Below are 14135 nucleotides of genomic sequence, written 5' to 3'. Positions count from 1 at the left end.
TACTGCGACAGGTCCCACCACAAGGGCAGTTCTCAGTATATACACTACAGGGGCAAAAGTATAAATCCACACCTTTAATCCAGTGTTAGTTTTCCAAAGGGCTAGCCCCCTTGGGAAAAACTGGAAAACTGGGACTGTTGTGGAGGGTCCACGTCATCTCAGTCTTTGTATTCCGGTGTTTTCAGTCCTCTTGCCACAGGTGTATACGATCAAATATCTAGCCATGAAGCCTGCCTTTACAAACATCTGTGAAAGAATGGCTCTTTCTGAATTCAAGTGTCGTACTGTAATAGAAGGGCCACCGTTTGTGAAATTTCTTCCATCCTAGAGACTTCTCAATCAGCTGTAATTGGTATTATTGCAAAGCAGCATTAACATCAGCACAAAAACTGCATGCTGGGAGCTTCATGCCATTGGTTTCCATGGTTAAGCAGCTCCAGTAGGTGTAATATTTAGGTAGCCTGGTAGTACATGACTACCTGTAGACAGAAGTTGTCAACACAATAACAGTTTAAATAAAAGCATGGGTTTAGTATGACTACTAATTAGAAATAATGTAGTAATGACCACCTACACCACTCCACTTTAGTATCCAGTTTAACCTACAATTTGCCAAATGTTTTAAAATTTTTCTTGGATGATTTTTTGAGCACTTTGGGAACATAGAGGTGAAGCACAAAGACTGAAACTCAACATCATTACTGTTTAAGTTGATATGACAACATTACTCATCATTTATTTATGCATCCAACAGTTACAGAGCAATATAAATAACTTGGGGTTCATGGGAATATCTCTTTTTAGCCATCAAAGACTCAACCAAGTTCACCAGCTAGTTGCTTGTATAAATTATGGTTCCGGGCAGGTTATGTACAGCTAAGTGTTTTTAATGAAGCCAGTTGTAATTTAAAGCAGCAGTAAGCTGCCAAACAGGCCTTTCATCTGTTTTATATGAAAACTACAAGGTTTATCTTATGATCTAATAGTAATGAATTACGTATCTCCCGCTGGTCAGTGTTAGAAAGGCTCTGAGTATTCAATGTGCCAGCGACCTTAGCTTAGCACTGAGATTCATGTCTTCTTTCCTCTAAAGGGAAGTGTCTGCTGTACTAACTGTATTTTCTTCATCAGCCTGAATATTACAATTCACAGACTTGCATATCAATATCCTAAAGCTGATAATATCTGATTATAAAGATATAATAATAATAAAAAAATTTGTTACAATGAAAGCGGCTCTGCTCAGGCTGAAACAGGTAAGCAAAATACATTTTGTTACCATCTGTTTGTGTCACTCAAAAGCACTTGTCTCACATCCCATCATTGACAATTTTCAGGAACTACAGATGCATATAAAATGTGTCATTTTCAGCCAAATTTAATTAATTAATTTTATGAGAAACATTTCAGCTGGAAGTCATAAAGTTTGTTTTTACTATGATAAAACCCTGATTTACAAAAACTTCATTTGAAATATTAACGACTAATAAAGGCGCCACTATTTCAGTTATCTGCTACATCAGGCAAAGCCGTCATTGCTTTGTGTACTTCACTCATATGTATGACCTGTGATATGAATTTTAATTAATTGAAAAGTTTTATTTTAAAAGGTTCATGTAAAGTATTTGATTTTATTCATTACTAAAAAAAACAACAACACAAAACTGTCTTTTATCCTGTCTTCCTTCTCTCACCCCAACCGGTCACAGCAGATGGCCCCACCCCTCCCTGAGCCTGCTGGAGGTTTCTTCCTGTTAAAAGGAAGTTTTTCCTTCCCACTGTCGCCAAAGTGCTTGCTCATAGGGGGTCATATGATTGTTGGGTTTTTCTCTGTACGTATTATTGTAGGGTCTGCTTGCAATATAAAGCACCTAGAGGTGACTGTTGTTGCGATTTGGTGCTGTATAAATAAAATTGAATTGAATTGAATAGACTATCTTGCAAAGAAAGACCTCAAAATACAACCTTAGTGCAATAAAAATCAGTTCATCTGTGACTACAGCAACAAAAGTAATTATACAGTTCCAATTAAAGCTAACTGCATGGACATATTTATGGAAGCCTGAGAAAGCCACTGCTTTCTCACGCCACCTGGTAAGGACTCACCTGAACAAAGCAGAGCAAACTAGAGGACTGACCTTAAGCTGAAACATTGCTGTAGCAGTGGTTAGGAGGGACTGTGAAAGGCTTTTCTTTTCAGAGCAGGCCCCTCCATTTTATAAGGACTTAGAGGTCACGATGACCCAGCAGTCTCTAACAAGAGTCTCTCAAAATCTGTGCCTAGGATGCTCTCTCCTATCTAATATTAGAAACTCAGACAGTGATCTTGCCTAAATAACATTTCCACTCCTTCTAGACTAAAGGTGAAGGAGTTCTGTTAGCCTTTTCTGGATGATTGAGTAGATGTGGACAAATTGTAGGAGTGTAGAATGAATGCACCCTGTTGGGAAGTGACCTTCAAACTGTGTTGCAGTGTGTCATATCAACCTTTGTGGACATTTTTGCTCTCCCTTGTTTCTGCTGAGGTATGGGAGGAGCCGGATTGCCAAAAGGATTTGGGCAAAATGCATAATTTTGCAGTTTATGCAAGTTTGCATTGAGACAGGTTTCTGTGACAACAAGACAAGAAGAAGGACGTCGCGTGAAGCTGTCCTCTCGTCAAGAGTGAAGTGTTTTTCATGTTTGTCACACATCATGAAAAAGAAAAGAAAAACATTATTAGTGGCTCTAATGCTGATGACACGGCAAAGACCAGTGACCTGTGTTACCGATCACAAAACACTGATGAAGGAGGTATTTTCAAACATGAAAACATGCTGCCTAACACACACACAAAGTTTTTAAAGAAGACAAGAACTGAAAACACGGGCAGGGATGCTCGCTGAATGAAAACCACTGGAAAATCTTTGGATTATTTTAAAAGTGGAAGGTAGAGCAACAAAACCCCCGCAGCAAAGAACAGATAAAAGAAAAACATCTGCGAGAAAGAGGAGAACATTTCTCCTCAGTCTGGCATCATCTTTGCCCAAGAAGATTGAGTCCATCATCAAATATAAAGACGGGCATGCAAAATATAAAAGGATGGGAGTCTGCTGAGGAGGGATGTACTAATTTTTTGTTGTTGCTGCTGTTGGTTGCGAAAGGGCTCTGTTTAAAGTTGCCTTCACTCTTCTAGGGCTTTCTTGGGTAAAACTGGATTAAATGGATTGAATTTAATGAGGATGGAGTGAGTTTTGTTATATACCGTATGCTCTGTTCTCTGTGTGTATTTCAAAGATACGAGCGCTTCAGACAGACAGTGGGAGCTCTTTGTTTTAGAGATCAATCCGAAGGTCGAATACTTTGCCTTTGAATCGGAGTCTGTGAGAAACTCATAGGTGAGTCCAAAGACTACCGATGCGAGCGGTGATCAAAGAGCAGTGGGGATCAATTACGCACTGCTGTGAATGTAGCCCACAAAATATTGATGAGGACTGCTCAAGTGTGAGCTTGTCCCATCGGGTATCTTATCAGAAGGTCATTAGCGCCAAATGGGGGTTGATTGCATTAATGTAGCTGACAAGATGCAATGTCACATAATTGATTCCTGGAGTTTTGTCAGGTGCCGAGGACGTTTTCATCAGGGCTGTGAGCGAAGGGCACAGAAACACGCAAACTTAACTAATTATATGTTAATAAGCCTGTAATGTAAGTAATCAGTCGAACAATCTGCACAGTGGAACAAAAGGACAGATGTAAGGTCGTTTTGTGCTTGTGCGCTACATGAAAAGTAACAGCTGCATTTAAAAGTACGCATGCGAGTCTTCAGGTGTTTTCATGCAGTGTGTGTCAAGCTAATAACCGCAGTACGACTTTTATGAAGAGGTTGAACGCAGCACTTTCACTTCTCAAAGAAGATCTGAACATTGTTTCCTAATCAAGGCAGCCTTTCTGTATGACTGTAAGAACCATAAAGCAGAACTCAGATTTGCAAAAATTTCAGAAAATATAAATGTTTTATGACTCATCTTCTAGATTTGATTTTATGTCTGACCAAATATGCTTTTTCTCCCCCCTAATCAATCGCCTTCTTCTCATCTCTCGGCAAACAGAAATTTGAAAAAGTAGTGGATACAGAGAGGGGAGCACAAAAACAAACTACAAGCAATTTATTTTTTTTGTTTTAGACTTAGACTGTGTGTTTTTCATTGAGATACTTGATGAGTTAAAAGTTTATTGAAATCTGAATCAGAACTTTATTTTGAAGGTCCCAAACCTCCACCAAGGCAGCGCCTTCTCTGTGCAGTATTTACTTTTATGCGAACAGTATTGCATCAGCATTCATTTTGCTTTATTTACTTTATTCATTTTTACTTTACATAAGTTTGTTGAGCAACAAAAACAAGTGTGACGTAATATGCCGTTATGTAAAGTTATTCATATTTAATGTACACTACAACCATTGTAGCCCCTACAGCAGGAACGTCAAACTAATTTTACATCATCCCACTTTTATTTTAAGTGGGTTGGATCAGTGAGGCTACATGACAAATGTGTAAAATTACAGAAACCATTCTAGCAGTTCATTGCCCAGACTATCCTGTAATTATAAAATATAGTTTTTGTTAATTCACAGAAAAATCTGGGGTGTTTTTTTTGTTTCGTTTTTTAAAAACAGAAATTTCTAAAAGAAATAAACAAGAACTTTTCTGTCATTTAATTGTGGATCTATCACTTAATTAGTTTGGTTTAATATGAATGGAAAACACTCAACATTTTCCAAATGTCCAGTGGACCAGATTGTAGTGATTGCCAGATTGTTTCTTGCCCCCAGGCCTTATGTTTGACACCCCTGCCCTACCCAAGTATCCACTCAGTGTCATAATGTAGCGCTTTAAATATTTAACACCCTGCTGAATGAAACTGAGAATGAAGTTCAGAGGGAAAAACGATTTGGATGAGCTATTAAAATCAGAGACATTTGTACTGGGTAAGCTAAAGCCAGAAGACAAAAGGGTAGAAAACACTGCTTTAATGTTTAACTTTGTTGTGCTTTTAAAAACTTCTTATACTATTCACTCTGTATGATATGAATCTTAAAAAGAAGTAACTACTGGTAACTTCTGTGGTCTGTGGCAACGCTTGCCATTTGTTTTGCTGTTGTTTACTGGGAGGGCATCGTCAGTGCCACACATGCCAGCAGGATCAACAAGACTGGAATCATTATTGCCATCACTGGAGGCACTGAGTCAGTGAGAGACAGGGGGCCACTGAACATGGAAAACCCATCGCACCCACTCCATTGCACACTACAGAGGCAGCAGGGCTGACATGAAGAACACCTCAGGAAAAATCATTCCTCTGTAAAAAAAAAAAAAAGTACAACAGCTCTCTTTTATTTGTGACAGGTGAACACGCCTGTCAGGACATAAAGACATCTCTGTATCAAACCTTCTTGCTGCTGTTTCTTATATTTATACTGTTCGTGTTATTTATTACAGGAGGCAGAACTGCAGGTGGCACAGTTGAAGGGGGACGAGATTAGAAATGAGTACATCAGAGGGACAACTCAGGTCGTGCAGTTTGGAGACAAAGTTAGAGAAGCAAGGCTGAGATGGTTTGGACATGTGCAGAGGAGGGATGGTGGATATATTAGACACAGTATGATGAATATGGAGCTGCCAGGCAGGAGGAAAAGAGGAAAACCTCAAAGAGTCATGGATGTGGTGAAGGAGGACATGCAGAGGGTTGGTGTGGGTGTGACAGAGGATGGTCGGGATAGAAGAGATGGAGGCAGAAGATTCTATCTATCTATCTATCTATCTATTAGGGGTGCAACGATATTCGTATCGATATTGAACCGTTCGATACAGTGCTTTCGGTTCGGTACGCATATGTATCGAACAATACAACATTTGTAATTTATTTTATCAATTTTCCTTCTGACGATGCTGTCTGTGTTGAGCGCTCAGTGAATCTGTGTTCGACTACTCCACCTAGGCTGCACTGTCCAGCGCAGATCCACTGAGCGCTCAACACAGACAGCATAGTCAGAAGGAAGAGCGCAGGGCAAGCTAGCGAGACAGAAGTTAAGCTCTCCTTGCAACAGGCAAATTGAACCTCATTCAGATCTGGCATTTGGAATTATTTTGGTTTTCATGTGACGTATGACCCTGAAGGTAAGCGAGTCATGGACTAAAGTAAAACAGTATGTTGGATGTGCCATGCAATGCTCAATTACATTGGTGTGAACTAGTGTGTTAGCGCAGTTAGCTCGTTAACGTGTTGGCCGTCTAGCCCCATGCACGGGGCGATCGGCGGTAGCTCGTTAACGGAGATTTGCCGTGTTGTGGCGTTAAGGTCATTTCAACGAGATTAACCTGAAAGCACTAGTGGGAACACAACCAATATGACTGCACATTTACGCTGACATCATCGTAGTGCAAAGACAAGTGGAAGCAGACAAAAAAAAGCAAGCATGCTACTAACTTTAGCCGAGTCATTTAGACAGCTGTTAGCACATGATTCTCCTTATGCTGCTGAGAATATAGCCCAGAAGAAGCGGATAGTATAGCTTTTATTTTGGAAAGAGACATTTCTCTGTAATAAACTCTCTTTTCCAAAGATGAGTGATTCCTCAATCAGATACAGGGCTCGCAATATCGCTAGCCCGACGTCCCGAAGCTAGCGATTTTTTCAGTCGGGCTACCAAAATCTATCTCTTCCCTGCCCGTCGGGCTATTGTAGGAAAAATATATGTCAATGCTTTTGCATTCTTTCAGAAATGTAGCTGGGTAATTATGTCATTGGCATCAGTGAGCCACTGTCAATATGTGACATATTGAAGTCGCTTTTGAATTTGCGCTTGTTTTTTTGCTTTCACTTTGCAATCGTGCGAACTGTGTATAGAGAGCGACAGCACTGATCTGTGAGTGATGATAATTTGTGCACCAATTCCTCTGACATCGTCTTATTAATCGTTAGCTTACTATGCAAACATGACAAGTGAAATCTCCCGCAGCAAGCTTAAACATGTGAGAGGTTGATCGCGCAGAGAATCGCTGAGCTTATGTGAGTCCGTGTGTAAAAGCATTTCAGTTCTGCTGAGCCAAATAAGACAGGTCAGGGTGAAGAAGTGACAGCCAAAGAAAAGCTTACCACAAAACGGAAAAGTTATGACAAATCAGACTATGAGGCAAAAAGAAAGTGCAGCTTTATGGTTTCATGGACAAAAGAATTTCTGTGGCTGCAATATGACGAGCTAAATAACCAGGGCTGCACATAAGTGGTCCGCAGGTGCGCATTCGCTGTCAAAATAAAAAACACGCACAAGGGTTAGGGTTAAATTTAAAAACTGTACTTTTGAGTTAAAATATATATTTATAATTTTAATAAATGACAAATTAAAAATGCATGAACATTTTTTTGTATCGAAAAAATATCGAACCGTGACACCAAAGTATTGAACCGAACCTAACCGTGAATTTTGTGTATCGTTGCACCCCTACTATCTATCTATCTATCTATCTATCTATCTATCTATCTATCTATCATGATGCAATGTTATTATAAAGTTACCATCACAGGAACAAAGTAGTGCTGATTCAAGAACATAAAGCACTTCTCCTGCTGAACACCAGGGGGCACAGACTTAGCTTTTATGAGCTCAGGTAGCAGCTTCCTATTCTCTACCTTATTAAGGCAAAAGAGGACACAGGGACGCTGATTAAGTGTGCATCTTTTCACTTTGACTGGCACACAGCATGCTCAGTTTGTATTGCATGGCTTAAAGGCTGACTCCAAGGATGTAACGTGTGTTTAAGGTGAATAATCAGAGTTATTGTTTGTTGAACTAATTGTAATGTTTATTTGAGGTAGTGTGGAACTCCATTAGCTTTAGAAACAAGCAGGTTTAAAAATATTTCATATTTTATTTGCTCAGTTATATCAGTTTATTTGTGCTGTTGCACCTCGCTCAGCAACTTACTCAAAACCGATCCCTCATTTGTATCTTATCCTTATAAGATACAAATGATGTCCTTACAGGACAGTTCAATAAATGCAAAACTTTAGATATAGGAACACTGCACTCGTTAGCATCAGATATTTTGCACCATTTCTTTCTTTTTCCTTCATTTTGCTTTTCTTTGTTCTTTATGAATCATTTCTATGCCTCCCTTTATTGCTGGGTGTCTGGCTTTGGGCTTGCTCTAGCACGTTGGCTGTGTGTGACTTGACTATCTATTTTTCTTTTATGAGAAAATATAATCACTCTATTGTACTATACTGTATGGACAAACCAAGAAAATATGTTACCAATCAAAGTTTTTACAACATCTGAATAAATAGAGTTTTATTTTCTCTCTAGAAATCTTCAAATCCTAAATGAAAGCTGTTTTTCTTCTCATCCAGCAGCCAAACTGATTTCATGATTTGAATTCTTTCTGCAATGAATATAAATCAGTGGTTTTGAAAAGGTCAGCACAAAAATGTGGTGTATCATTTGCAGGCTTTTTTTCTTTCACCCCTGCATTAATTTCATCCCAAACCAGCTTGAGCTGGACTTTCCATGTAATGAAGGTGTTTTGCTGCAGAATGAACCCTCGGGCTTCCTGCGTTACTCAGCTTTTCCCCATAATTTCAATGCCAATATAAACTTCTTCCTTCTGCACCACTATAGTCCTAATGATGTATCAGCGGGTTTAGTAACACAGGGTGTTCCAACACCTTTTGTAAGTGAGTGTTTTGTAAGTATTCAACAAAATGTTTGGACACTTTTGCAACAACTTTTCAAGGCTTCCTCTAACTCCAATGCTGCAGGAAATATGTTAGTTATCCAACTTGTTAATCGCTGGAAGAAGGCCGGACTTCTTTTAGAATTTATACGATGATACCCACATTTTTATTTTTTTATTTATTTTTTAAACCTTGAACAGTTTACAGTTATCGAATGCAGTTGAACTGCCTGAACTTGAATAATAGGTGGAAAAACCGGGCTGCTGCATGTACGTGTACGCCTGATTTTGATGCCGATGTTATGTTCTGTGTGACGGCTGTCATAAAGCGTCTGGATATGTTCTGTGTTTTGACACGAGAGACGGATTTTAAACGTCAAACACACGTTCGCTCACTCACCGCTCAGCCATTTAGCGTCCGGGTCATGGATGTGAAGGTCTGCACCAAAAATATCTTCTACGGTTACTTTCTTCTTAAGGGCCAGGCTGTCATCTTCACCTGTCAGAGCATTTCACAAAAGGATAAACATGCATAAATTGAACATGACACACAGAAGCCCACATATTTACGGTCATAAATTATTTTGCGGTATAGCTGTCTTTCAGTCTTGCCAGATTTTTTTTATTTTATTATTTATAGCAAACACTGAAGGAAATATTTTGACTTTTTTATCAACACGTTTGTTTTACTGTACATTCCTCTTCTGTCTCTGGAGGTGATGGAATCCAGCAACTACTCCCCTGCTACAGGAGGGTCAATTTAGCACAAAGAGCAAACATTAAAGAGCCTCTGGTATTGCTCTGTTGGTCTAAGAGCATCAGTTCCCATCTTCCTGCTGAGTTTCTCAGCAGCTGCCTGGCGACTCAAAACCCAAAATGAGATCTGAAGCCGACAGCTGAACTGCAGGTGGAGCAGACAACAGGGGGGCAACAAGCGAGTGAGTCTGGATGTGAGGAAGGAAAAATGGTGAACATTTGAACCCTTTTGGCATCTTATAGAACACCTTTACTTAGAAAAGCACCGTTAAGACAGGAGTTGTCACGACGGCTGACAGCCCGGTCTTACTGTACAAAATGGTAAGTTGACAGATTCTTCGGCACTCTTCGCGTTGTGACTGAGCGGCGAGATGTGCGCGTGTAAATACCACATCGAGTGCTGTCGAGTGTTTACTGACTTGAAACGTCATAGAAACTCTCCTGCCTGGTAAGAATCTGCAGAGTGAGGAGGAGAAAGCTAATTTCCGGCACGAGGCAAACAGTGTTCTGATGCTTTGCCAATCTGACAAATGGCTGGAGTTCTTACAGCATAATGATCTCCATTAAACAGGCCTGAATGGAATTGCGCATTAAAAGGGCCATTAGCTAGTGAGAAGATGACTGGTAGAACTGGTGTAAAATCACAAGCAGAGAAACAATGTCCTCTGTAAAACCGTTCCCTGTGGAAAAAAGATTGTCAAATCAAGACAACTGCGATTTCATGTGAGGCGTCTCTGCAATGGGGAGATTCAGCAAACGCCTCTTTCAGTGCTATGAGTTCATGTAGATTGTTTTGGAGATATTGGCTGTACTAAGTAAAGTAGGCAGCACATGGCTTGTGGTTCACAAACTGCAAAAAGGACTTGATTTTAGTTCTTTCTGCAAAGCTTCTGTTTATAACAGCCATAAAAAATGTTGTGAATCATATGAATGTTTTGATTAAGCCAGAAGATTCAGCTGGACCAGAGGCTTCCCATGTTTCCTGTTTTTTAGTCTTAATGATGCATCAGAGGATCCATCACTTTTGTTCAAAAGGTCATCCACTTGTCAGTAGCTTCATTACAGGTCCACATCCATAAGAAAGTCTGTAGTTGAAAACAAAGAATTACGCTTAACAATCATGAAGATGCGTCCGCACTCTGGACCAATCAGGACACTCAACTCATCTTTTAATTCACCAAAGCAGAAAGCGTTTTAGCCCGAACTGTTTCAGAGAACTGTCCACAGTTCAGGAATACTTATTTACCGTTTGGACTTTTTTGTCTTTCCAGTGTTCAAACATTACAGCCCGGCTAAGACGGACGCCATTAATGCTTACATCCTGTCATGAGCACGAGCCTCTCTTTACGGCCAGATAAATGCTTCCTTCTGCACACTATGTGTGTAGAATTTGTGTGCACTGAAAAACAGCTAGAGTACTTTTCTCTCTCCTCACCTTGATTTCTTGCCAGGAAAATTTAAAAGCTTCACACATTCTAATGGGTTTTGGTGCGACATTACGACACAGCCAACAATGATTAGCTGCTCATGAGAATCCAAGGCTTTTGGAGGTATTTTCAATAACTTCTGCAACTTCTGGCACACTGTATTGCAATTATTTTAGCATTTATTATTTTATAGAATCAGCTGAGGTGACTGTGTAGCTTTGTCAGAGCCTTGCCCTCTCAGAGCTTCGTCTCACTTGTCTAATGCGTTTTGCTATTCAAGTTCAAGTTCAAGGTTCTTTAATCAGTACCCTTAGGTAGATTTATTTTGCAGTGAAAAGAGCTGGCACCCTTCTCAAACACACAGACACTAGACAGTGTTAGTTAGTTATTTAAAAAAAAAGTTCCATAGCTCCATGCTTCACTGAGACCACAGTTTCAATCCCTCCCCCCACCTACAGTATACTAATAGATACATTTGAAAAAGGAAAAAAGAGCTACTGTTATAAATACATAAATAAAAATATAGAAATATAAATTAATTAGTGCTGTCAGCGTTAATCTTGTTAACATGACGTTAATGCACAAATCTCCGTTAGCGAGTTAACGCGGATCGCCCTGTGCATGGGGCTGCACGGCGCTAGCGTGTTAACAAGCTAACCGTGCTAACGCGTTAATGAGCTAACGGCGTTGACGCCGTGCAGCCTCACGTGTTAACTCACTAACGGAGATTTGCCACGTTAATACTGTTATGCCGTTAACGTCATTTTAACGAGATTAACACTGACAGCACTAAAATACATATAAGTAAATAGGTTTAGAAATGGGAATATTGTGTGCACTGGTACCTCAGCCAGAGAGCTCCTGATTTATAGCTCATCTGTCTGAATGCTGAATATCAACATGTCAGAGTAATTCAGAGGTGGCAAAACTACAGATACTTCAAAACTGTGTTCAAAACTACTCCAGTAAGAGTTCTGATGTATCTTATTTACTTTACATGCTCTGAAATGAACTCAAAGTCCAACAGTAAAAAGCAGCTTTTCTAGAGCTCTTGTTGTGCAAATCTAAATGAACTTAATGATATTTTAATGCAATAACAGATTAATTTTAGTACACGGGAATACAAACTTTATTTCTGATTACACTTCCACAACTAAAACAAAAAATACAAGGGTTGAAGTGGGATTCGGCAACACAACAAATTATCTTAGGAACACTAAGTTGTTGTATTGGCTCAGTGTTGGAGAAAAGAAACATATTAATTTTTGTTGTGAGCTCCAGACTGCTGCTCTTGGTGGATTTACACAACTGAACTCAGCAACAGGCAAGCAGATGTTTTGATTTTTGTATACTTTCTTGGCAGATTTCCATCAACTACACTGACAGTATAGTATTTATTCTGTCTTTATCCTAGACCATATGCAGCTGGTCTAAATACTGAATTCAGTTACTGAATTCACCACAGTACAACAAGCTAACCTGTTTATCCTGCACCAAGCTGCAGAGCACTTGAACAACACAAAGTTAGTATAAAAATTAGATTGGTTTGCTGGACGTTTCACAATATGAAAAAATAACTTTATTTCATATACAGATCCGATATAAGATTAAAAAATGAGGACACTACATGTAAGCTTTATATTTCCAGTTTATCATATACCCAGTGTTGGGAAGGTTACTTTTAAAATGTATTCCATTACAGAATACAGAATACATGCCCCAAAATGTATTCTGTAACGTATTCCGTTACGTTACTCAATGACAGTAACGTATTCTGAATACTTTGGATTACTTAATATATTATCATGCTTTTTACAACAACGTGAATGTACTATTGCTGTGTGATTTATTACTATTACTGAAGGTCCGCGTCTCCGAACTGTAGTAAAGGGACCTCTGACTAATACGGCGGGGTCCCTGTCGGCTCGTAGCCGAAAAATAGCTTTACTTTGTTGTGTGGGTCAACTTTCTTGCGAGAGACAGAGAGAGGCGTTGAAAGACTGCTCCAACGGAACTTATTGTTTTCGGAGGAAAACACGAACACGGTGTACAGTCGAGTCTTAATAGCTTACTTACAACTGGGCTCGTCAGGCACTCTTCTTGGCTGCAGTGGTTATTATTATATTTACATGCTTCCAGCTCCCGTTTTTGCTCAATGACAACTCGTACCTTTCCACTCCCCTTTTTCTCCCTCCTCGCGCTCACAGACCCATAACGTGTATGGCAGTCCATTCTCCCTGCAACACGGACTACACTGCCCATGATGCTACATTCTTTAGAGCTATGCTTGTAGCATTGAGCCTGTTAGCTTAGCACAACAACAACAACGAAAAGGCTCTCAGGAAACACACAGTCAAAAGAGAGAGAGAGAGCGTCGCCCTGTAACCATGGCAACCGTAACGCTGCCGCCTGGAACAACAGAACGTAGCTGTCAAACAAAACCCAAACAGTCCTGACCCGCGACAATATTAAACAGGAAAGTACCGCAGTGTAATCCATTTATTTCAACAAAGTAACTGTATTCTGAATACCACCTTTTTAAACGGTAACTGTAACGGAATACAGTTACTCATATTTTGTATTTTAAATACGTAACGGCGATACATGTATTCCGTTACTCCACAACACTGCATATACCACTGAGAACTCCTTATCTTTAAATCTATCCTCTCATCTTCCTGTCCTGTTCTGAAAATGTAAGGATTAAAAAGTGCAGATATTTGTGTAAAAATGTAGGGAATAAAAGTAAAAAATATGTCAAATAAATAAAACTCAAGTACAAATACTTGAAAATACCACTTAAGTACAGTAAAAGTACAGTATCTGGAAATATTAAAGAGAAGACTGTAATTTTTGCATGAGTTTAAATCCTTGCCATAGTCAGTTATGAATGCACATAATTCCTAGGAAACTGGATATGTAACGTGATGCAAATTACTCATTTTGTTTGAATAAATATAATAACCTAAGAGGATTAAGCATCCTTGGCATCCTTGGAAATACACACCCACTGAGTGTTAACATATTTGCATGCAGGTTTGTGTATTTGTGTGCATTTCCTAGAGGGCTATACACACCAGGGCTGAGCAGGATAACAGAGGTGACAATCAGAGAACAGATGATCAGGATGACCAGCAGGGCTATGGCTATTCCCTTCCAGTTCCTCTGAGGTGGGGCGCTGCCAACAAGGTCCTGAAAAACATAAATATTAAATTACAATGAGGCAAAAACAAACAGA

General features: G+C 39.5%; 1 protein-coding gene across 5 annotated transcripts in view; it reads right to left on the bottom strand.

Annotated features, from left to right (window-relative positions):
• The window catches only part of LOC146687691 (A-type potassium channel modulatory protein DPP6-like), a 99900-nt gene that overhangs the window by 22001 nt on the left and 63764 nt on the right, over positions 1–14135 (bottom strand). For all 5 annotated transcript variants that reach the window (XM_085438630.1, XM_085438629.1, XM_085438626.1 and 2 more), the window contains 2 exons: positions 13975–14089; positions 9115–9213 (listed from right to left, as the gene is read on the bottom strand). In XM_085438630.1, the coding sequence (XP_085294756.1) occupies positions 9115–9213; positions 13975–14089 (214 nt within the window). The remainder of the gene's footprint in view (positions 1–9114; positions 9214–13974; positions 14090–14135) is intronic.

Source organism: Copadichromis virginalis, linkage group LG18 (assembly GCF_057382275.1).
Source record: "Copadichromis virginalis isolate Kocher_CV1m ecotype Utaka linkage group LG18, C_Virginalis_male_GT1.1, whole genome shotgun sequence".
Taxonomy (NCBI): domain Eukaryota; kingdom Metazoa; phylum Chordata; class Actinopteri; order Cichliformes; family Cichlidae; genus Copadichromis; species Copadichromis virginalis.
The sequence above is the reverse complement of the archived record's forward strand: the minus strand, read 5'-3'. Positions and strand labels throughout refer to the sequence as shown.